This window comes from Lichenostomus cassidix, unplaced genomic scaffold (assembly GCF_008360975.1).
Source record: "Lichenostomus cassidix isolate B80296 unplaced genomic scaffold, HeHo_3.0 HiC_scaffold_46, whole genome shotgun sequence".
Taxonomy (NCBI): Eukaryota; Metazoa; Chordata; class Aves; order Passeriformes; family Meliphagidae; genus Lichenostomus; species Lichenostomus cassidix.
In genome coordinates, this window is record NW_028147597.1 from 2989482 (window position 1) to 3014208 (window position 24727).

At 49.5% G+C, this 24727-nt stretch overlaps 2 protein-coding genes across 6 annotated transcripts in view; both read left to right on the forward strand.

Annotated features, from left to right (window-relative positions):
• The window catches only part of LOC146421981 (uncharacterized), an 80275-nt gene that overhangs the window by 5833 nt on the left and 49715 nt on the right, over positions 1–24727 (forward strand). For 2 of the 5 annotated variants that reach the window (XM_085046943.1, XM_085046942.1), the window contains exons 4-6: positions 1250–1417; positions 3209–3373; positions 8855–10685. In XM_085046943.1, coding sequence (XP_084903069.1) covers positions 1250–1417; positions 3209–3373; positions 8855–9105 — 584 coding nt within the window. In that variant the 3' untranslated portion in view covers positions 9106–10685. Of the gene's footprint in view, positions 1–1249; positions 1418–2526; positions 2691–3208; positions 3374–8854; positions 10686–24727 lie in introns of those variants that run through there. The other 3 variants (XM_085046946.1, XM_085046945.1, XM_085046944.1) reach the window with 3 other exon arrangements.
• On the forward strand, positions 16160–17456 carry LOC146421982 (olfactory receptor 14J1-like). The gene has a single exon (XM_085046890.1). The coding sequence runs from the start codon at positions 16448–16450 to the stop codon at positions 17402–17404; it is 957 nt and encodes a 318-aa protein (XP_084903016.1). The 5' UTR covers positions 16160–16447; the 3' UTR covers positions 17405–17456.

The following is a 24727-nucleotide window of genomic DNA, read 5'->3' on the forward strand; positions in this document are numbered from 1 at the left end:
GATGGGATGGTTTTGGTCAGAAGGATGACCTTCTTTGGCAAGAGACACATCCTACTCTAGCAGGGGGTGTTCCTCACAATTGGTAAGGATTTCAAAGACATAGCCCATCCCTTCTAGGATTTCCTTTCCTTTCTTTGAGCACTAAAGGAGGAATCTCATGCTGGGCTTTCCTCCAGGGGCAGAAGGCAGAAGCCTTTCTGTGCAGGTGAGTGCCAGTCCTTGCCCACAATCCCTGGAAACAAAACCCTGCTAAGCAAGAAGAAGATCCCGAGGCTGATTGTGCATGAGGGCTCAGTGCAGTCAGGTCAAACAATCCCACCTGGCCATAAATCCCCACTTCCCAAGCCCTCCAGGCAGTTCTTTGTTTATTTCCCATCCCCATGCAGGTGCCCAGGGCCCCAGGGTGCAGAGCTGCCCCAGCACAGACCAGGACAGCCTGGATCTGCTGGATCCCATCCTCCCTGGGTTCTAAGGCCAGCTCTTCTCCTGCCCCTGCTCTTTCCAGCTGGGATGCTGGCAGGGGTGTGCTGTGCCCCCAAGGGACACTTGGAATTCTGCATGGCCTGGGCTCTCTCCTGGCCAGGCCTTTGGGCAGTGAGGAGGCCATGGGGCTCCTTCAGGTATTCCTCACCAGCAGCTCAGGAGCCCCAAGCTCATGTTTGAAGGGCTCTCAATGGTGCTGAGAGGCCTTTCAACAGGCAAAAGATGTAAGAGCAAAGGTCTCCATGTCAGGAGGAAAACTGGGGTGACAGAAAGGAGGCCAAGGGTCCTTCCCAGAGCAAACTCCTGTTGGAAAAGGATTTGAAAGCCAGAGAAGATGTAAGTGATGCCAACAGGTGCATCAGCATGTGAATTCTGCATCCCTGTTTTTCAGGGATGAGTGAATTCTTTTCCAAGGCTGCTTGAATTAGAAAAGGTTCTCTAAAGAAGAAGAGGTCTGGAGCACACAAATTGGTAAACAGGCAGGACAGGAGGGAACGGAGTCTGAGTTTCTCAATTCCTCTCTGCATAAAGAAATAAAGCAAAAAAAGAATCCCTTTCCAGATTGCACCTTGAGCAAAAGGTTTAATTCCTCTGAAGTATTTCTGCCAACAGAGGAAGATAAAAACCAACCTGCAGCAAGATCTAAGAAGAGATCCTCAAGTAGAGACTTTAAAGCAGAGGGTTTGAGCATCCTCAGAGAGGATGGGTGGTCTCCCCCTCAAGGGTGCAATGTCACTTTCCCACTGATGCCAGTCTTCTTCTACAGGAAGGAGACAGAGAGAGAAGACCACAAAGACCCTGGAATGCCAGATGAACAATGCCCACCAGGAGCTCCAGAACAAAATGGAAGCTCTGCATGAAGATTTCATAAAATTACAGAAGTCCTCACAGAGTGAGGTTCAGCTTTTCAGAGCAGACCCAGAGAAGGAACAAGGTGAGCAAGGTCATTGCCAAGCAGATTTTCATCTCTCTGATGGCAAAAGCTGCTCTAATGGCCAACCGCCGTGTGAGCTCATCCTGCTGAGCTCCTCAGAGGGGATGGGGAGGGACAGTCCTTCCATGGGGAACAGCTTTTGTGATCCATGGCACTGAAACACCTCCATGCTGAAATGTTCTCTGCAAAGTCCCTCTTCTGTCCCTCACCTTTGTAGAGAGTGTGTGCTGGGAGTTCTCTCACTTCCTGATCCTTGTTAAGGTTCTCCCCTTGAAGTCCTGTCCCCATCTCTCTCCCTTTCCCCACTGCCCTTCTCCTGCTCCCCCACTGCTGTGCCATGTTGGGGCACATGTGAGATCAGCCTTGTTTCCCTGCTGATGATCAATGAGAAGAGGAGCTTCCCTGAGCAGAGCATGGAGGTGTCTGTGGGCTCAGGGCCTGTGAAGAGCAGCTCTGCCTGCAGGAGCTGGTGCTGGCAAGGGGAAGGATCAGCTGGGGCACAGACTGCAGTGTGGGCCTGGCTGGCCCCAGATGGTGCCCCTGGGCCTGGCTCAGGCAGGACACAAAGGGAGCTGGGAACAGCCTCTGGCACCCAGGGCAGGGAAAGCTGAGGAACGTTTGCCTTCCCTGACCGTGGGTCCTGTTCTTGCTCCAGCTGCTGCCAGCAAAGCCATGGCAGGGAGCAGCCCAGAGCAGTCCAGGGAAACCCCTGGAATTCCTGCTGGCTCAAGCCACTGTGGGCTTTGGATTAAGACTGTGGCCTGCTTTTCAAAGCTGAAGCCTTATTTATAGAGCTACAGAAAACACAAATGAGAGGTTGAAAAGGGATAAAAATTTGCACTGAGATTCTTGTCCCCTCCTTGCTAAAAGTCAGAGGGCAAAAGGAAAACAATTTCCAGGTTGTGCCTTCTTGGCAAATGGAATTCCTGTGAGGTGAGGATTTCTAAGGGGGAATGAGGAAGAGGAAAAACACCAACAGGAGATGCCTGAGAAGAGACCCTCTGTGAGGGACGTTAAATCAGAGCCTTTGGGCATCTTTGTGTCACATAGCTGGTCATCCCTCAAGGAGGAAACATCAGTGACTCAGTGACATTGTCCTTTCTTCACAGGAAAGAAGGAGGAGGAAATTGCAAGAGCCTTAGAATTCAGCTTAAAGAAGAATCTCCGGCAGCTCTCTCAAAAAATTAAAACTCTGGAAGATGATGTACAGGAATGGCCAGAGACCACAAAGGATGAGCTTCAGTGCCTCAGAGCTGACTGGAGAGGAACCAAGGTGAGCAAGGTCATTGCCAAGCAGACTTCCATGTCTCTGAAGGCAAAAGCTGCTCGAAAGGCCAACCGCCCTGTGAGCTCATCCTGCTCAGCTCCTCAGAGGGGATGGGGAGGGACAGTCCTTCCATGGGGAACAGCTTTTGTGATCTGTGGCACTGAAACACCTCCGTGCTGAAATGTTCTCTGCAAAGTCCCTCTTCTGTCCCTCACCTTTGTAGAGAGTGTGTGCTGGGAGTTCTCTCATTTCCTGATCCTGGTTAAGGTTCTCCCCTTGAAGTCCTGTCCCCATGTCTCTCCCTTTCCCCTCTGCCCTTCTCCTGCTCCCCCACTGCTGGTGCCATGTTGGGGCACATGTGAGATCAGCCTTGTTTCCCTGCTGATGATCAATGAGAAGAGGAGCTTCCCTGAGCAGAGCCTGGAGAGGTTGAAAAGGGATGAAAATTTGCTCTAACTTTCTTGTCCCCTCCCCCCTCAAGGAGAATACATCAGTGACCCAGTGACATTGTTCTTTCTTCACAGGAAAGGAAGAGGAGGAAATTGCAAGAGCCCTGGAAATCAGGTTGAAGAAGAACTTCCAAAAGCTCTTCCGAAGAATTAAAACTCTGGAAGATGATGTACAGGAATGGCCAGAGAACACAAAGCATGAGCTTCAGCTTCTCAGAGCAGAGCTGGAGAATAAACTCGGTGAGCAGGTCCATTGCTAAGCAGACTTTCATGCCTCTGAAGGCAAAAGCTGCTCTACAGCCCAACCATCCTGCTCAGTTCCTCAGAGGGGATGGGGAGGGACAGTCCTTCCTTGGGCAGAGGCCCAGAGAAGCTGAATTTAGGTATGGGATTCACTACCTCAATCCATCCTGCAACTAAAGTCAGCTTTTCTGGGCCGCTCAGATTTTGTGATCTGTGACACAGAAACTCCTCCATGCTGAAGTGTTCTCTGCAGGTGCTCAAGGCCCCTCTTTGCTCTCTTGTCTTTGAAGAGAGTGTGTAGGTATGACCTATATGTGGTAAAAGTGTCCAAGTCCTCCTTCCCACTCACCTTCCTCATGACAGAGTGTTGTCTCCAGTGGCCCAGGGATGCTGTCTGGGGAGATGGAGGGAGATGATCCCTGCTCTCCATTCTGCCCCCCAGGCCTTTGCCAAGCCCTCAGGAATGCCCACAGGGCCTGTGCTCTTTCCCCAGCCTCCTGCAGTCAGTCCATCCAAACCAATTCAAAGAACCTGGTGAGGAGTAAGCCCAGCACCAGTCCAGGCTCAGGGCTGAGCTGCTGGGAATTAGCTCTGCAGAGAAGGACTTGGGGCTTCTGGTGGCCAAAGAGTTGTCCAAGAGTCAGCAATGTGTCTTTGTGGCCAGGAAGGCCAAAGGCTGCCTGGGCTGCCTTAGGAAGAGCTTTGCCAACAGGCCAGGGGAGGAGCAGGCCTGGTGGGGCACGTCTGGAGCTCTGTGTCCCATGCTGGGTTCCTCAGTACAAGAGAAACCTGGAGCTCTTGGTTCAGCTGAGTGCTACAAAGATGATCAGGGGCCTGGAGCATCTCTCTAGTGAGGAGAGGCTGAGGGAGCTGGGCCTGTTTGGTCTGGAGGCGAGAAGGCCAGGAGGGCACCTCATAAATGTGCAGAAGTGTTTGAAGGGTGGGTGTCAGGAGGATGGAGCTGGGCTCTTCTTGGTGGCGCTGAGTCATGGGATGAGAGGCAATGGGCAGAAACAGAAACAAAGGAATTTCCTCCTAAATATGAGGAAGAACTTCATCACTGTGAGGGTGACTCAGCACTGGAATAAGCTCCTAGAGAGGTTGTGGAGACTCCTTCTTTGGAGATATTCAAAAGCCAACTAGACACAAATCTTCCTCATGGTCTCTAGGAGACCCTGCTTGAGCATGGAGGTTGGATGAGAAAACCTCAAGTGGTGTCTCCCATTCTTACACATTTGGTGATTTGTGAGGGTAGGAAGGGCTTTTTAATCCTCTCTCCTCTCAAAAGACAGGACCCTGAAGGTTCTTCCCCCAGAGGGTGCTGGGGCACTGAAGAGGCTCCCCATGGAATGGTCACAGCCCCAAGGCTGCTGGAGCTCCACTAGTGTTTGGACACTGCTCTCAGGCACAGGCTGGGATTGTTGGGGTGTCCTGGGTAGGGCTAGGAGCTGGAGTTGATGATCCCTGTGGCTCCCTTTCAACTGAGGATATTCCATGAATCTGTTATTCTTTCTGGAACCCATGTGCTGATGAACGTTGGGAGGTGGACACTCCAGGGAGAGAAGGACCACAGGAGTGTGAGAGCTCCAGAGGAAGAGAGTAAGGGAATCTTGGGCTCAGGCCTTGGGCAAGGCCTGGTCCCCTTCCACTGGCTCAGGAGTGCCCAATCTGTCCTGGTGTGGCTTCTGTCCTGTCCACAGCAGCTTACCATGAATAGTGTCCCTTTCCTGGACAAAGCAGCTCAGGACCTGGATCGTTCATACCCCACTGTGCTCTGGGGTTGGGTCCTCTTTGGCAGCGAAAGGAGATCAGAGACTTCTTGGTCTTTTCTAAAGCAGAAAGGCCCAGTGTCATTACTGGGACAAGGTCTCCCCTCAGGGCAGGCAAGGTCACTGTCCCAGTGATGCTTGTCTTTCCTCACAGTGGAGCTTGCCAAGTGTCCCCACAGGTAACTGGTGCAGGAAAGTGGCCTTTCTTCCCTGGGAGCCCCTTCTCTGTGGAAACCCTTCTCCTTTTCAGTACATGGTCTGGCCATTCCCCTGGTCTGTCTTCCCAGAGGGAAGCTGAGCTCATCTCATGGCAGCTTTCAGTCCTCCTTGCACCTCAGAGGGAGCAAGTTGGAGCCATGTGCCCCACGCCTGGGAAGCAAAAACACAACACAGCCTAATTTACTGTTTTCTTTTGAAGACATGAGAGCAGAACCAGTTAAAAGAATGGAGTGGGAAGCAGGGGTGTGTGAGGGTGGTCTCAGAGCAGGTAATTGGTGAACTCTGGTTGGATCCCCCTCCAGTGGGAATTAGGGGATACATCTTGAGAAGAATCAAAACCCGGGAATTACTGTTGATGGTGAGCAGATTCTAAGGCATTCTAAAAATATTCCAGTGGGGAAGTTTCAGTTGGCACCAGAAAATATTTAAGCAGAAGCTGCGTTGTGGTGGGGAAGGTGCATCCCTAGAGCAGCTGGGACCAGTGAAGAGCCTGCAGCTACAGCCCCTCCCACCGTGTGGCAAACCAGAGAGGTCTCCTGCAGGGAAATTCAACTCCCTTGTTCCCTATACCTTCTGCCCTACCACCAGCATGGCATCTTTCTTCTCCTCAAGAGTTCCTGCCTAGATTTCAGGTCTTGTTGGCGTTCTTGCTGCTGAACAACCCAGCATCCCAGTGCCCCAGGCTTTGTTCCCTTTGGAGGATGGCCCAGGGCTTGTGGAGGTGTTTCCCCACTTTGAGAAGCAGCGTGTCACTCCATGAGAACATCATCCTTTTTGCCAGAGGCTTGGGCAGTGTCTGAGCACATGGGGGCCCAGCAAGTCTTGGAAAATCTGTTTATTGCCTGCTTTTCCCTTTTTCCCAGAGAGATTTTAGAAATACAGCTGTACAGAGGTCAGCAGAGGGAAGACGATGAAGGCAAGTCCTCAGAGCCTGAGTGCAGCTCTGCAAAACACATCTCACCCCCTCAGAGAGCTGTTTGGAGAACACACTCAGGGCAGGCAGGTTTGATGACATTTTTCACTGCCGTGTGCTGCCCAAGGCCCTGCCTGTGCTTGTCAGGAGCTCTCTCAGCTGTGGGGAGCAGGGACAGACAGCTTGCACTGCCACTGCAGCCCTGGCTCCCACTCCTGCTTTGGCCTCTTGGGCCTTTCAGGAAAAGTGTCTGGAGCTCATCTTGCTCCCCTGGGAGGAGCAGCTCCTTCTCCTTTCAATGTGAGCTCCGTTCAGATCTCTGGGGCATCAGGACACCCTTACAACACAGACAACGGGTTAATTCTGGGCCAGGGATGAAGCACAGCCTGCAATGATGGTAGATGTCAAATGACAGAGACCAGGGAAATCTGTGTTAGCAGACACACTGGTTGTGATTAGGCTAGGGAATCGAGAGAAATAAATTGAATTTCTGGTCAAAAAAGGTGCTTCACATTCCGTGTTAAATCAGGAACTAACTCAAGTGGATAAATATTTTGTAAAAGTGATAGGAGCCACTGGCCTACAAAAGAAAGCATAATTTTGCAGCCAATTAAATATCAAATAAAAAAACCTGGGTACATAAATTTTTATATATGCTGTAATCCCCAAAATCAGCATTGCGGTGAGACTTGTTAAAACAATTAGGAGCTGGAATAACTTTTAGGCAAGGAAAAAAAATTAAAATAAAGAAGATCAGTTATTCAAAATACTAAGCTTGGCATTGATGCAACCTGAAGTGAGAGGTAAAATGCCTCAAGAAGTCCTGGATCAAGTATATCCAGGAGTGTGGGCAGCAAGGATGCCAGGTCAAGCTAAAGTGCAACTCCAGTAGAAATAAGATTGAAGCCAAGAGCCAACCCTGTTAGACTCCAACAATATCAATTGAAAGCAGAGGCCCACAAAAAGATGAAAGAAATAATTAATACCTCTCTGAAATTTGGATTACTCATAGAATGTGAATCAGAATATAATACTGCCATTCTGCCAGTAAAAAGCTGATAGTAAGAGCTATAGATTAATGCAAGATTTAAGAGCAATAAACAAAATTTTGGAGGATTTTTGCCCAGTGGTAGCAAAGTTCTACACCCTGTTAACCAACTTAAAGGATAATCAGGTGTGGTTTATGGTACTGGATTTAAAAGATGCCTTTTTCTGTTTGGCTTTAGTTAAAGATAGTCAAAAGCCATTTGCTTTTGAATGGGAAAATCCAGATACAGGGTGAAAGACCCAGCTAACCTGGTCAGTGTTACCCCAAGGCTTCAAGAACAGCTCTACCATAAGCTCAACAATTGGGACCTTACAAGAGAGCTGTTGCTTACTTCTCTAAGCAATGGGATGAGGTAAGCACGGGCTGGCCTGAAAAAAATTTTGCATCTGTTGGAAGCGGTAGATTTACAGGAACAGGTGACAATCATGCACTGTGGAGGTCACCAAAAGGGTAACACTAAACAGGAATTAGGAAACATTGGCAGACCATGAGGCCAAATGGGCAGCAGAAGGGGCTCAGACTGAGGCACTAGCTTTGATACCAGATGATAAACCCATGGGTCCAGAAACACAATACCAGCACTCAAAAGAGGATATGAAACTGGTGAAGGACTTAGAAGCAAAGGAACCAAGCAAGAAACCGTGTTTGTGTCACCTGACAATCTGGTTCTCATACCCTCAAACATATGGTGGAAGGTAATCCTGGAGGAGCATAACAAAACTCACTGGAGAGAAGATGCTTTGTAAGCAGACTTGACTAAATGGATAACAGGCCATAACCTGTATACCATTACCAAACAGGTCATTCAGCAGCGTGGAATTTGCCAGAAAAGTAATCCAAACACTACAAATAGGATACAAATTGAGACAAGTGGAAAAGGAAATACACCAGGCTAGCAGTGGCAAAGTGACTTTCCTGAACTCTCTAGAACAAGGGGGTACAGGTACCTATTGGTACTGACAGACACTTTCTCTGGTTGGCAGGAAGCTTTCCCATGCAAAACAAATGAACCTAGAGAAGTTACTAAAGTACTTTTACATGAAATTATACCTCAGTTTGGGGTGCCAGCTATGATATCTTGTGACAGTGGTGCACATTTCTGTGCACAAGTAGTTCAACAAGTCAGTAAGGCACTAGGGATAAACCAGCAATTACATATCCCTTATCATGCACAGGCCAGTGGACCAGTGGAGAAAATGAACCATTTAATCAAACAGCAATTTGCAAAGATCTGTCAAGAAACAAATTTGTATTGGAATCAGGCACTTCCACTTGCCCTACTCAGAATTAGTGTCAAAGCACAGTCTAAGGAATGCCTGAGCCCATTTGAAATGTTACATGAGAGGCCTTATCAGACTCAATGCAGGGGAGAAGACATCAGCCAAATGGGAGAAGGGTACTTGAGACAGTATATAACAACTCGGGGAAAACAACTGAACAAAACTAATGAGAGGGTTTTTGAAACTAGGATTAGAGGTTTGGATCAAGCAATTCATTACTTTAAACCTGGACACTGGGTGTTTGTTAAGACTTTTCCAGATCAACGTCTGGAAGAGAAGCAGAATGGACCATACCAGGAGCTTCTGATGACCCTCATGGCAATCAAGATCAAAGAACAACCTGCCTGGATTCACTGTTCATGAGGGAAGAAGGCACCCAAAGGAACATGGACATCAGAGCCAGTAGGACCATTGACATTCAGGTTCTCCTGATGGTGACCCTTGGGGTTCTGATAAGTTTCATAATTCTGACTCAACTCTTTACCTTTCACTGGCCATAGTCCCACACTCACATCAGACAATCCAGTAAGGCCAGGGAAAATCTCTCCAATTTAAATTTGGCAACTGTGGTTATGCACAGAAATGAAACATAGTTGAAACACGATTGGAAGAAGAAAAACAGGATTGGTATTCTAACTGAATAATTGGGGAAGAAGTACAGATAGGGTGTAGAGGAATCAATACATCTGCCCATGGAAAATTAACTCCTCTAACTCAAATCACTGTAAGGGATTTTATAGAACATAACAAAGGGGAAATAATTGGCCAATCTGTTTGTGCATCTGATCAATGCTGGCACAGCTTTACCTTAGATAAACCGTTTCTGTTGTATGTCTGTGGTGGTTTTGATTAGCCCAGAACATCAGCAAGGTATCTTTAACATCTAGAGGAAATTTAAACCCTTCAGAAGCTGTTGTGGTCGGCCTGAAGAAGTGTCTGAGGGGTGGGGAGAGGCACAATGACGGCTCTTGTGTGTCCTGTATGAAAGTTCTGGACGTTTTTCACCAAGTCCAGCAGAGCCAATCTCTGATAACAAACTATGTTTGTCTATGGAAGAACTAAAGGCTCCTACTTAACTGTCCACTCCTATATTAACCGAGTTTGTTATGATAAATCGACATTAGAAACTTGTAGAGTGTCAGGAGAAACCTGGGTTGCGCAAAATTTGGGCAGATGGGGGATGAGATGAGGATTAAGCTGTCCAAGAGGGGAATCATGGATTTGTTTTACTAAAACTGGATATTGGGACCTCTCAGATGGAGGTAGGGTACAAGACACGGTAAAAGAAGAATTAATAAAAAATGTTACCCGACATTAGAAAATCCCTAGAGTAAAACCCAACCCCCACCCAGATTTATATTCAGGAATAAAGAAACAATTAGAAACGGAAATAGAAATCCCCAGGTTAGGGAAAAATCTGTTTGTAGATTTGGGAGAAAGGATAAGCAAAGAACTAAATGTAACCAACTGTTGGGTTTGTGGCAGAGCCTTGATGACAGAGGAATGGCCATGGAAAGGCATTGAACTTCTTAAATGGAACTAGACAAACATAAGAGGGGAAATCTGACCAGAAGGGTGGATTTTAAGCTCAACAGTGATAGGAGCAGAATGCCTCTGGCAAACTGGGAAAATTTTTCTTAACAGAGTAGGAAGTACCCCCTGTAAAAGATATAAAGTTAGTAATGGGACTTTTACATGGTGGGTCCCAGAAGAACCAACACTGTATTGGGCCCAGAGAAAAACAAAGGGAAAAAAAGGTAAATATAACAACGAAACCGAACTTTTTCAATGTAAAAATAGAGGCAAGAATTCTTATTTTGGAATCCCAGAAATATCCAGATTTTGTGAGAATATAAATCCAGAGGATAATGATTATTAGAAAGCACCAGATGGCTTATTTTGGATATGTGGGAAGAGAGCATACCCAAAACTCCCCCCTCAGTGGAGAGGGAGTTGTACTCTAGGAATCATACAACCAGGATTTGTCCTTTTACCAGGGCAGGATGGGGATGAATTATGAGTACCAGTTTATGAAGACTTAAAAAATAATAAAAGGGAATTGATCGGAAAATTTCAAGAATGGAGAGAGGATGAATGGCCTCCTGAATGCATACTGGAAGCATATGGGCCAGCTACATGGGCACAAGATGGGAGTTGGGGTTACCAAACCCCAATTTATATGTTAAATCACATTACAAGACTCCAAGTAGTTGTAGAAATAATAACTAACAAAACTGCCCTGTCACTGAAAATAATATAGAACCAACAAAGACAAACAAAAGCTGCAGTGTGTCAGAATAAGTTGACTTTAGACTATTTATTAGCTGAAGAAGGAAGTGTCTGTGGAAAATTTAATACATCTAGTTGTTGTTTGAAAATAGATGATAACAGAGATGCTGTCTTGGATATAGCCAAGGGTATCAGAATAATAGCCCATGTACTGATCCAAAAATGGGAATCAATGCTAAAAGCTAACTGGTGGGACAACCTATTGGGAATAGAATGGTGGAAAAAGCTAGGCTTCTTCCTTTTATTTGCAACAGCTGGTTTGTTATTTCTTCCTTGTTTGATTCCCTGTTTTATTTGACTAATTACTAGCACAGTCCAAGGCATGCAAGTAGTAACCATACCTGTGGACTCACAGCTGGCTACACCTAGAATGGCACAAAAGATATAATGGTATTAAAGAAACAAAACAATATGGAAGACTCCTTTGAAGAGGCAAAATTAATTTATGAAAAAAATGAGCGAATTGTGAAAGTTAAAAAACAAGAATTTTCACTCAAACCAATGATTTATAAAAAAAGAAGAGGAGTGATAAATACATATTCTAGTATTGGCTTTTCGCAAATATTAAAAAGGATGCTGTGTGTATAATGTTAATTCTTACAGAAGTAGCTTTGTTAATAACCAAATACCTTTATTTTTCTTTGCAACTAACTTAGGTACATGGTGAAATAGCTAATAGAGTTGTTTTAGAACACTTATAGTTAACCTACAATAATTAAACCACCTGTTTAGCTGGATAACATCTGAAAAGCAGGCGTGACAAGGATCCCTGCCACTGACATTTCTATCAGTGACTGTCACCTGCTGGAACCATGGAACTGAGGTGAGATAGATGATTCTCCAAAAGGACCATGCATGCTCCAAAGAGGCGAGCCAGAGGAGGGGTCATGCTAAAAGGTTCCTGGAACATGTAAACTAGTTTGAAGAAATGTTTGAAAATGCATAATTGTCTCTGAATATGCATTTGGATGATGCAATAGTTAACTATGTAAAGCCTGGGCCCTGTAATCACAGTGTGCTTTTGGCCAACCACCCGTGCTGTTATTTTTGCTTTATTGTCTTTGTCCCCTATTGTCCTTCATTAAACTTTTAAAATCCTAACAGGAGAGCGAAACTTTGCTTTTCACACTCATGGAACCAAGGGTTCATGGTGACACTGTGGGGCTCCATGGAACCAAATATCCATTGTGACAGAGTGAGACCTCATGGAACCAATTGTCCATGGTGACAATGAGGATCCAAGGAGACCATGGTCTTGCTTGTTGGTTGTGCAAAGCTTTTGTATTCCTCATGGAATCATGAAGCACATTGTTACCCAGCTGGGCTTTGTGGAACCAAGGAGACCATTGTGACTCTTGGGAAATAAGGAGACCAATGATGACTAAGGAACCTCATGGAACCAAAGGTCCATTGTGACAAAGCAAGACCTCGTGGAATGAAGGAGTCCAAAGGTCTAAAGCATTCCTTGCAGGGTTCTGCCTTGCGGAAGAAGAACCTCCTGGTGGCAGCTTGGGGTGGCACACATTTGAGGAGTGTGTTTTTAATGGGGAAACTTAGGAGTCTTATATTGCTTTTAAAAAAAAGTGGGGGGGAAACCTCTCTTTGCCTGAGTTCAGCCAGCTCTCCAAGCAAAGCAGATCCCAGGTGAGTGAGGAGAGACAGGATGGGTTTGGGCAATGTGGAGCGAAGTTGTCCACACTGGGTCAGACCTCAAGGCAAAGGTTCTCTGACCAGGGCAGACCTCCTGAGGAGAGACCCTGGATCAATATCAATCACAGAATGCTGCAATCACCTCTTCTCTAAAGAGAACAGTAATAAAATACACCCTTTAAAATAGGAATGCCCATTTCTCAGTCACTCTCTGAAATATTTCTCCAAAACCGTGGTAGGAAATCTTCCTAATGAACTCCACCAGACCAGAGGGAAATCAAGGCAGAGCCATGGTTTGTCAGGACTTGCTTGATCCTAATGAGCCCTGTGGTGCATTTGGTGCTGAGCCCTTGAACCTCAGGGCCTGAGGGGAGATTGCACAAACCTTTCCAGGAGTCAAAGTCAGAAGAAAAACCAAAATTGCCTTAATGCATTAATGGTTCTCACTGAGGTCCTTCCCCAACACAAGGGGGAATCCTCATGGACACCATGGAGGAGAGAACTGGAGGCCATGATTACACAAACCTCCCAGACATTCAGTGTGAAAAGGAGAAAGGAAAATACCTTAGAAAAAATTGAGTACTGCAGGCATTAATGAGCTCCACTGAGTGTCACTACTGACAAGGGCTCTCAGGGGACTAATTAAAGCAGATAATTGGAGGCCAGGATTGCACAAACCTCTCAGAGACTCAGTGTCAAAAAGAAGGACTTTAATAAACCCTGAGTACCTTGAAGCATTAATGAGCCCCACTGAGTGTTGTTACTGACAGAGAATCTCAAGGGACTCATTACAGCAGATAATTGGAGGCCATGATTGCACAAAGCTCTCAGAGAGTCCAAGGGAAAAGCAAAACCCAAAGTCCTTTGAAAACCCTGCAATCCTTGGAAGCATGAAGGAGCCCCCAGGGCCATTCCTGACAAAGGCACCCCAGGGACTCCTTCCAGCAGATCCCTGAGGCCACTGGGATGTCCTGGGCAGAGTGAAATGCTGAGGGCAGGACAAGGGGGTGACAGTGCCCAGCCTTGCTGGGGCTGTGCCAGGAGGCCTCAGTGCCTCAGGACAAGGTGTCTCCTCACAGCTCTTGGTGGTACAGAAGCTGCTGCACCCAGGACACCAAGACTTGGCTTCTCTTTGTCCCACCCTGTCATCTCTACCTCCAATTTCCTGCGCTAACTGGAACCTGGGGACATTTTCTCAGTCATGTCTCGCATGGGATCCATTAAAACTTCAAGAAACTTTGGAGACTGATTGTGACTTTGAATTCTTCAGAGGTTTCTGTAACTCCCTCCCAGGGACTGATGCTCAGGGCCTCAGCACCAAAGCCCCAGGAGGGTCATCAAATTCCTGGTGCTGTTGCTGTGCTGCTGAGCTGGGCTGGGCTCCTGGCACAGAGGAGCTCCTGGCAAGCAGCAGCACTGCAGAGAAACAGCTCTGCCCAGGAGCAGCTCCTGTGCACAGCCCAGCAGGGCTGGGGCACTGCCTGCAGCCACCCAGGGCACAGCACAGAGGCACACAGGGCTGCAACTCAGCCTGGGCTGGCATCACAGAGGAGCAGAGCTCACTGAGCTCTCACTGGAGGAGAAATCATCACAGCGTTTGAAACAGTCATTCTCTGGCTGTGGGGAAGATAAGCTTCAGTTGCTGGAGGGATCTCTTGAAGCTGGCACATCCCACAGCTTTTAGGATCTTCCAGGAGGACTCTCAGAGTGCCCAGGGCTGTCATGCAGAGCAGGTTGTGCAGCCCAGGGCTGTGCTGGGGCAGGGACTCTGCTGCCTGTCAGGGGCAGCTCTCAGCTGGCCTGGGGAGCTGCTGCCAGCGCTGGGGGAGAAGCTGTGGGGGGAAGGAGAGACCCTGAGCAGGGCAGGTGCTGCTGCTGAGAGGTGCTGTGTGGGGCAGGGCTGCTCCCAGCTCAGGATCAGCCTGGAGGACACTTCCCAAAGAAGGTAAGCCAGGGATTGCTGTAAATATCAGGAGCTTTCCTGAGACTATTTTCAATTTCCTGCTTGGAGCAGGGTGGGAAGGTTGGGGGATGAGAGAAGGAGAACAGCATCATAAATGTAATGTTTGAACATTTTCTGAAATTACTGGTCTGCAACTTTGGTGGTCAGTCTCTTTGCTGGGAGCCTCCTAACGTGCCTTCAGCCACTGCTCAGCCCATGGACAGCACCAGCAGCACCTTTGCAGGGCTCAGCAGGCTCTTCTGAGCTGCCCTTGCCCACCTGTACACAGAGCCTCCCCCAGGCAGGGCCCTGCAGACAGGCAGGTTTCTGTAGGGCTGGGCGAGTGCACAGAGGGTGGGATGGGCTCTGTGAGCACTGACAGGGACAAGGCTCCTCTCAGGAGGAACATGTGCAGCACAGGGAGATGATCAGGGAAGGAGAGGGAGCTGAACAGAGCAATGCTGTGGGCAGGAGGCAGGGCACTGTTGGTGTGTGGGAGGTGCTGTGCACAGCTGGGGACAGGGAACACTGTCCTGAGTGCCAGGCTGTCCCTGCCCTGCCCTCTCAGGCACAGCACCACAACATCTTCTCTTGTTTCTGCACTCCTCTGATACTGTCACTGTTATCTGGTGCTCTCAGGGAGGCTCTGGGGTTTGCAGCATCTGAGTCAGGCACTGCCCTTGGGATTCCTCCCAGGCAGCTGTGTCCATGGGAATGGGGTGTCCAAGCTTCCCTGTGACCTGTGGGGCTGTGGGCAAAGCAGTCCATGGGAAAGGGGAAGGAGCTGAGCCTCCCTCCCTGAGATGCCATCATGAGCACACCTGGGGATCTCCTTGCTGTGTCCTTCCAAGCTCTGAGCTTCCCTACTGGGTGCAAATCTGTGCCAGAGCCTCTCGGAGTTCCCTGAATGTCCCATGGGGAAGTGCAGAGATGCCACAAGTGAGGAAATGCTGTTGGGTTTGCCAAGGGCACTGTGAGTGTCCTTGGCAGAAGGAGGTGCTGAGACCTTGCTGAGAGACCTTTGGAGAGGGTGAGACATTCAGTGATCCCTCTGCCCTCAGCAGGGTCTGGTTTCCTCTCAGGGTGACACAGGAGTGTGATTGTGCTCTGATTGCAGCCAAAGGTGCAAACCCAGGGTGGTTGGGAACAAGCCCATCCAGCCCCTCACCTTGCCCTGAGCCACAGGGAATCCCTTTGCCTCTTGGGTCTCTCAGTGGCAGACTCTGAGTGCAGCAGAAATGCTGATGATATTTGACATCAGAGAACCAGGAATGATGTGTGGGTAGGAAAAATTTCTTAAATGTCGTTTTTGCTGTCCATGTCCTTTTAGTAATGAGAGTACAGATGGTAACAAGCCTTTCTGCTTTAGGAGTGATTCCACTGACAAATCCTGAATACCCAGCCTTGTCCCTCTGCCACATGGCTACAAACCCAGGGCAGCAGGGCAGGGATGGCTCCTCGAGAGCCCCACACACACGCTTGGCTGCTCATGGCACACTCAGACAGCACAAGTGGAGCTCAGGCAGGGACCTGGATGAAGGTTTTCCCAGAGAAGGAACAAGGGTGGATGAGTCCCAGCAGGACAGTCTGCAGGGAATGGCAGAGGTTTGGCTCAAAGCAGCCTGTCCTGACTTGTCACTGTCCTTTTCTCCATTAACAGGTTCCAATGCCCAGATGTGGCTAGCACAGACCTTTCCCGTGAGAATTCTTTTCTCTCTTCTTCCTGTGTTTTATAAACAAAGATAAAGTTTGGATGTTATTAAAAACAGTGTCTCGAGATTTGGACGGTTCAGGCCTGGCCAATCTGCCTAGGGGGAGGTTTCGAACTGACCAATCTGGGTGACCTTTGAAAAGTCTATATAAGTTGGAATTAAATAATAAAATGCTCTCTTTTATGTCACACAGAGAACCGGGTCTTCTCTCTCTGCTAGTGGCTCAACAGCGACACCCAGAGGCTCAAAATGTCCAACAGCAGCTCCATCAGCCACTTCCTCCTCCTGCCATTCGCAGACACACGGCAGCTGCAGCTCCTGCACTTCTGCCTCTTCCTGGGCATCTCCCTGGCTGCCCTCCTGGCCAACAGCCTCATCATCAGCGCCGTAGCCTGGAACCACCGCCTGCACACCCCCATGTTCTTCTTCCTGCTCAACCTGGCCCTGGCTGACCTGGGCTCCATCTGCACCACTGTCCCCAAAGCCATGCACAATTCCCTCTGGGACACCAGGGACATCTCCTACTCAGGATGTGCTGCACAGCTATTTCTCTTTTTCTTCTTCATTTCAGTAGAAGTTTGTTTTCTCACCATCATGAGCTATGACCGCTATGTGTCCATCTGCAAACCCCTGCACTATGGGACTCTCCTGGGCAGCAGAGCTTGTGCCCACATGGCAGCAGCTGCCTGGGCCACTGGGTTTCTCACTGCTCTGCTGCACACAGCCAATACATTTTCCCTGCCCCTGTGCCATGGCAATGCCATAGGCCAGTTCTTCTGTGAAATCCCACAGATCCTCAAGCTTTCCTGCTCACACTCCTACCTCAGGGAAGTTGGACTTATGGTGTTCAGTGCCTCTTTAGCAGTTGGATTTTTTGTGTTCATAGTTTTCTCCTATGTGCAGATTTTCAGGGCTGTGCTGAGGATCCCCTCTGCACAGGGACGGCACAAAGTCTTTTCCACGTGCCTCCCTCACCTGGCTGTGGTCTCCCTGTTTATCAGCACTGCAGTATTTGCTTACCTGAAGCCTTCCTCCATCTCCTCCCCTTCCCTGGATCTGGCAGTGTCAGTTCTGTACTCAGTGGTGCCTCCACTAATGAATCCTCTTATCTACAGCCTGAGGAACCAGGAGCTCAAGAATGCCCTGAGGAAAATAATCACTGGATTCTTTTCAGAACCAAAAAACTGCCTGTTTTCAGCTCTATAGCCTATAGTGTAACTCATTACATGCCCATCCTGTCTTCTCAGGCTTTTTTGGTGGTGCTGGTTTTTGGGCATTTTTGTGCCCATGTTGTACACAAAAGATTTTGTTATGCCTCTAATTTATTGTTTATGTACTGAATGTGACTATTGACAGGGACTGTGTAAATAAGGAATCGTGCTCTGTGTGTATTCACATTAAATAAAGGACCCATCGGCAACTTCTGTGTTCAAGTTCCTTGGTTTGAGACCTTCCCTGGAGCTGGAGGGAAGGGCAAGTTTTGCAGGTGTGGAGCAGAAAAGAGTCCCAGCACAGTAGCAAACCAGGGAGCAGCACAGCTTGGTCATTTCAGAACTCCTCTTTTTCTACTTCCACACTCTTCTTTGGAGCCCCCATGGTGGTGTAAGGCCAACAACTCTGACAGGGTGGTCACAGCCCTGCTGTGTGTCTGTGCTGTGAGCACAGGCAGGGACAGGCCATGGGCACTGCTGGGACACAGCTGGGCTCCACCACAGCAGTTCCAGCAGCAAAGGGCATCTCCTGAGGGCACTGCAGGAAGGCTCTGCTCTCCCTCCATAGTCATTCTTGGGAACAGAGATAAAGGACTGAATGTCTGCTGTGACCCATGAGAGCTCTGCAGCCCCAGGGGACACAGCAGGGACAGGGAAAGGAGTCTGGGCAGTGACTCCTCTGACCCTCAGGGAACTTCCCCAGGAGGATGCAGGGCAGCCCCAAGGCCATCTGGCAGGCCTGGAACAAGGCAGGAACCTCTGAGCAGCCTCCATGGCCCCAGCAGAGCTCGTGTGGGAGGGGTGAGTGCAGGGAGCACCATCAGCTGCCTGTGTGTCTGTCATGGGTTTGAGACAGGACCTTGCCAGGAGGACGCACGAAAAAGGGCAAACAGGCTTCAAGCTTAAAGTTGCAAAAAAGGTGATTTAATTCCCTAACAGAATTGGAGGATAAATGCAAGGCAAAAATAAACTTCTCATACATCATTTTGTTCACTCCCCCCTCCCTCTTACGAACCTACAGTATTCACCCCCTTTCCTCCTTTGCAATCCACAAGCCAGGTGGGGGGGGGGGCAGGGTGTGGGGTCTCTTTTCAGTCCACAGAGCAGATTCTCAAATTTATTCATCACTACAGTTCTTCTACTACAAATACTCTTTATCTCTACTTGTTTCTCTCTCTCTCTCATTCTCTCCAGACAGTTTTCTGCTCTCACCCCCACCCTCTTAAGAAGCAGTCTCTGCACTCACCCCCCCCCTTTCCCTCTTTCTAAACCAGCAACACAGACAGGGGGCAGGTTGAGGGGTCCTCTGGTCAGTCCTGTCAGGAAAAGAGGTTCTTTACTTAGCCAGGGGTCCTTCCCACGAGAGACAGTCCTCTGAGAACTTCTTTGGCGTGGCTCCAATCACATGAGCAACATCCCGCCCAAATTCTGCCGCAACATGAGTTCTTTTGTCCATAAGGTGCTGTGCAGACTCTCCTGAGCTGAGGCCAGGCTGCTTCCATGCCAGGAGCAAGGCCTTTCTCTCCCTGTTAAGGCCTTTTGCAGGTTTAACTCTTTGATGAGACTCCCACTGGTTCACAGTCTTTTCCAGGCATGCACCTCCTCCTCTGGAGTGAGCTGTGGGTGGATTTCTGCATCCTTATGGACTCCATGGGCTGCAGGAGGAATTTCTGGCTCCCCCATAGCTTCTGCCACAGCTAGCAGAAAGTTTCAGCTCCAGTGCCAGAAGCACTGGAGCACCCCTTCCTCCCCCTTCTTCACTGACCTTGGCAATCTCCATGCTGTTCTCCCTCACATATTTTCACCTCCACCTCCTCCTCCTCCAACTACAAAGTGAAAGAAGTGCGTGCCTGCTTTGTTTTGAATTTTTCTTAAATATGTTTTCACAGAGGCGTAACCAGCAACTCCAATTGCCTCAAACTTGGCTGGCAGCATGTCCATCACCTTCAGAGCCATCAGAGATTGGCTCTGCTGGACTTGATGTAAAAACTTCCAGAACTTGCACTCAGGACACACAGGAGCCATCTTTGTGCTACACCCCACCCCTCAGACACCTCCCCAGGCCTACAACAACAGCTTCTGAGGGGTCCAAATTTCTCCTAGATGTTAAAAACTCTTCCCTGATGTTTTGGGCCAATCAAAACCACCACAGTGTCCCAGCTGGAGCAGCAGAGCCCAGCAGAGGCAGCCCATGGCCCCGGGCAGCACAGGCCCCGTGCTCTGCAGAGCAGCACCCCCAGCTCTGTGGGGCTGTGGGGAGCAGGACAGGGGCTGCAGCAATGGCTGCTCAGGCCAGCACAGCCGTGATCCCCTGGGAAAGGCTCTGTGGGCAGCTGGGATGTGCCAGGAGAAGAGCAGGAGCCCTTGTGTGTGTGCACAGGAGCCCTGGCAAGAGGCTGGCCTGGCCCTGGGGCTGCAGGAGCTGCCCGAGCTGAGCATCTCCTGAGCATTCCAGAGCCAGAGTCACTGTCCCTGACCTCCAGTGCCTCCAGTTCCTGCTGCAGGGCCAGACAGGGCTGGGCTGCTCTGCAGGGCTGCAGATGGGACATGGATTTCAGTGCTGGGAGAGGGAGAGAAGGAGCAGATTCCAGCAAGGCTGTGCCTGGGACAGGTTGGGTGCCACAGGAGCTTTAGCAGGGTGTGTGAAGAAGGCAGGAGCTGGGAATCCCACAGGAATTGGCCATTCCTCAGCCAAACACAGCTTTTTGTTTGAAGCATCAACAAGGGAGGACAGAGGGTGTCCTAGGTTGCAATATTGATGTAGTTAAGTATTCTATTTCCACCAGCTGTGGGCCATTAGCTGCTATCACCCACTCCGGATGACAGGCAATGGGCCATCAGGGACCCACCGTGTGACTCATGGACTTATCTCATCCCATTGTGAGATGCTCTGCCGAGGAGGAGGAACCAGGTGTTCCCACGTGGATATAACCTGGCCTTGGAACTGCCTGAGTAGCCCTGTCTACTGGGTTCCCAGAGGACCAGAGCTACTACTGGATCTTCAGCTGGAGACTAGACCTTCACAGGATCACCGCTTCAACTGGACTACTTCAGTTGGACGGCTAATACCATCCTAACAGGGTGTTAGGTTGTATCTGACTTTGTCAGTGCTTTCCCTTGTATTATTTCACTTATTTTTAATTTCAATCTTGACTTGTGATCTCCCACTGGTTTGTTTTCAAACCAACACATATTTTGGCGCCCAACGTGGGGCACGACCAGGGGAAACTCAGAAATCCTATCACCATGATGCTCAGCTTATCTATATGGGTGCTTTATCTCGCTCTTTATATCTTTCCTCAAATGGAAAACTATCTGCCCGTCGTATTGCTCTTGTTACGATCAGGGCATGGCATGAGAATTGCTCTATTGGTTTATTATGCCTATTGCATGGTAACCTGTGAGGCAATGAACGCCACTCGTTACATATACTCAGTTTTGTCTGCCTGGCCTAATCTGAGCCACTATGTCTGGGACCTCCTCAGCAATCGCACCCACCCTCTGGGGTTAAGAGGAGAGAGCGGTTTCTTCCAGCCTTTCAGGTCAGGCACAGCCGTTTTTGAGGATATTGAGTTCTCTCTGGATGCTAGGGATGGCATAATCTTTTTGTTAGTTCTGTTTTCCTTTTTCTCTGCGACCAGCACCGTGTACCTCATGCTGAAGATCAGAACAATATTTTGTCTTCTTGAGGAGGAGAAACAAAGCAAATCAGAACAGCCGAAGCCCGTAGCAGTTGCCCCCGTCCAGAAAAAGAAATCAAAGAGCAAATCAGTCCGCATAGCGACTGATGGGGATGCGGCAGGACCATCTCACCAAGCAGAAGAGACAGAGCTGGAGATCATCACTCGCTCTCTATCCCTGGGGGAGCTGCGGGACCTACGGAGGGAATTCACCCGGCAGGCGAACGAGTCCATCCTGACCTGGCTGCTCCGTATCTGGGACGCCGCAGCTAACGACACCATTCTGGATGGAAGTGAGGCCAGGCAACTGGGATCCCTGTCCCAGGATGTGGTTATTGACCAGGGGATTGGGAGAACCCAGGAAACTCTCAGCCTCTGGCGGCGATTGCTGGCGAGTGTACGGGACAGATACCTCTGCAAAGAAGACCTCCAGATGCACCAGAGAAAATGGAACACAATAGAACAAGGTATCCGATGCCTGAGGGAATTGGCCGTACTAGAGATCATTTTCTCGGACAACGAGAGATTCCCCAAGAGCCCAGATAATGTCCAGTGCACTTCACAAATGTGGCTAAGAGTCGCGCGGCTCGGACCAGAGATATACTCTCGTTACCTGGCAACACTGCAGTGGAGGGAAGGCGAAGACCAGGTGGGCGTGTTAGCAAACAAACTGAGAATCTACGAGGACACTGTCACCGCTCCACTACGTACCCAGGTCTCATCAGTGGAAACAAACCTGGCCGAGCAAGTCCGGAGCTTGATTGAAGAGAATCAGAAACTAAGGAAAGAGCTCACAGAAAGATTTTTCCATGCCACACCGAAACCAACCAGAGTCTCTGCCATCAGGAGCAGACGTCCCCCAGCCAGGGAAAGAAGACAAACTCCACGACGTGACCTCTGGTTTTTCCTGCAGGAGCATGGGGAAGACATGAGAAAGTGGGATAGGAAACCCACCTCCTCCTTAGCAGCCCGGGTACGTGAATTAAAAAAAAGAAACATCCACTTCAGGAGGCTCATCTAGGTACAACACTGCCCCAGTCTCTTGTGGACAGAACCCCCGACAGAATGGAAGTGATAATATGACTGATCCTCTTGAAGGAACCTCAGGAACACATTTACAGGAGAAGAACATCGTGCACCAAAAACAGGATTAGAGGAGCCCTGCCTCTAGCCAGGTAGAGGAAAGGGATAATCGGATCTATTGGACTGTGTGGATCCGATGGCCTGGCACGTCTGACCCACAAAGATACACGGCTTTGGTTGACACCGGCGCTCAGTGCACCCTGATGCCATCCAGGTATGTGGGGACCGAATCCATTTCCATTTCTGGGGTGACAGGAGGATCCCAGCAGCTGACTGTATTGGAAGCTGAAGTGAGTTTAACTGGGAACGAGTGGCAGAAACACCCCATTGTGACTGGTCCAGATGCCCCGTGCATCCTCGGCATAGATTATCTCAGGAGTGGATATTTCAAAGACCCAAAGGGACATCGCTGGGCTTTTGGGATAGCAGCCGTAGAGACGGAAGACATAAGACAACTGAATACCCTGCCCGGTCTCTCAGATAACCCGTCTGCTGTAGGACTACTGAGAATTGAAGAACAGCGAGTACCAATTGCTACAGCAACAGTGCACCGCCGGCAATACCGCACTGACAGAGACTCTGTGGCCCCCATCCATAAGATGATTCGGGAACTGGAGAGCCAAGGGGTGGTCAGCAAGGCTCACTCACCCTTTAACAGCCCCATATGGCCAGTGCGTAAGTCCAGTGAAGAATGGAGACTGACAGTGGATTACCGTGGCCTGAATGAAGTCACACCACCACTGAGTGCTGCTGTACCGGACATGTTGGAACTTCAGTACGAGCTGGAATCCAAGGCAGCAAAGTGGTATGCGACCATCGATATTGCCAATGCCTTTTTCTCCATTCCTCTGGCAGCAGAGTGCAGGCCTCAGTTTGCTTTCACCTGGAGAGGTGTGCAGTACACGTGTAACCGACTGCCCCAGGGGTGGAAGCACAGTCCCACCATCTGCCATGGACTGATCCAGGCTGCACTGGAAAAGGGTGAGGCTCCAGAACATCTGCAGTATATTGATGACATCATTGTGTGGGGGGACACAGCAACGGAAGTATTTGGGAAAGGAGAGAAAATCATCACAATTCTCCTGGAAGCCGGTTTTGCCATCAAGAAGAGTAAAGTCAAGGGACCTGCCCGAGAGATCCAGTTCCTGGGAGTAAAGTGGCAAGACGGACGGCGTCAGATTCCTTCTGAGGTCATCAATAAGATCATCGCGATGTCTCCACCAACCAACAAGAAGGAGACGCAAGCTTTCCTAGGTGCCATAGGCTTTTGGAGAATGCAGATCCCTGAGTACAGCCAGATTGTGAGTCCTCTCTACCTCATAACCCGCAAGAAGAACGATTTCCACTGGGGCCCTGAACAGCAGCAAGCCTTCACCCAGATCAAACAGGAGATCGCTCATGCGGTAGCCCTTGGCCCAGTCAGGACAGGACCAGAGGTAAAGAATGTGCTGTACTCTGCAGCCGGGAGCCATGGTCTGTCCTGGAGCCTTTGGCAGAAGGTGCCTGGCGAGACCCGAGGTCGACCACTGGGATTCTGGAGTCGAAGTTACAGAGGGTCTGAAGTCAACTACACTCCCACCGAGAAAGAAATCTTGGCAGCTTACGAAGGAGTCCAAGCCGCCTCAGAGGTGATCGGCACAGAAACACACCTTCTCCTTGCACCCCGACTGCCAGTGCTGGGGTGGATGTTCAAGGGAAGGGTTCCCTCTACCCACCATGCCACTGATGCCACGTGGAGCAAATGGATTGCCCTCATCACACAGCGCGCCCGTATTGGAAACCCAAATTGCCCTGGGATTCTGGAAATTATAACAAACTGGCCTGAAGGTGAGACTTTTAAATTATCTTCAGAAGAAGCAGAGGAGCAAGTAGCACGTGCCGAGGAAGCACCCCCGTATAATGAACTGCCAGAGAGTGAAAGACGCTATGCCCTCTTCACCGATGGTTCCTGCCGAATTGTAGGCGCAGATCGGAAATGGAAAGCTGCGGTATGGAGCCCCACACGACAAGCTGTACAGGCTACTGAGGGACAAGGTGGATCGAGCCAGGTCGCGGAGCTTAAAGCCATCCAACTGGCTTTGGATATTGCCGAACGAGAGAAATGGCCAAGGCTTTATCTCTACACCGACTCTTGGATGGTAGCCAATGCACTGTGGGGATGGTTAGATCGCTGGAGAAAGGCTAACTGGCAGCGCAGAGGAAAACCCATCTGGGCTGCTGAGATTTGGCAGGACATCGCCGCCCGGGCAGAAAAGCTGACTGTGAAAGTTCGACACGTGGATGCACATATACCTAAGAGTCGGGCTAATGAAGAGCATCGTAACAACGAGCAGGTGGACCGAGCTGCCAAGGTGAAAGTGTCACAGGTGGATCTGGACTGGCAGCACAAAGGAGACTTATTTCTAGCTCGTTGGGCCCATGATGCCTCTGGTCATCAAGGGAGAGATGCGACATACAGGTGGGCTCGTGACCGAGGGGTGGACTTGACCATGGACAACATCTCACAGGTCATCCACAGCTGTGAGACTTGTGCTGCAATCAAACAGGCCAAGCGG

Excerpts from the sequence above, each read along its gene's own strand:
- LOC146421982 (XM_085046890.1), top strand. The coding sequence starts at position 16,448 with ATGTCCAACAGCAGCTCCATCAGCCACTTCCTCCTCCTGCCATTCGCA.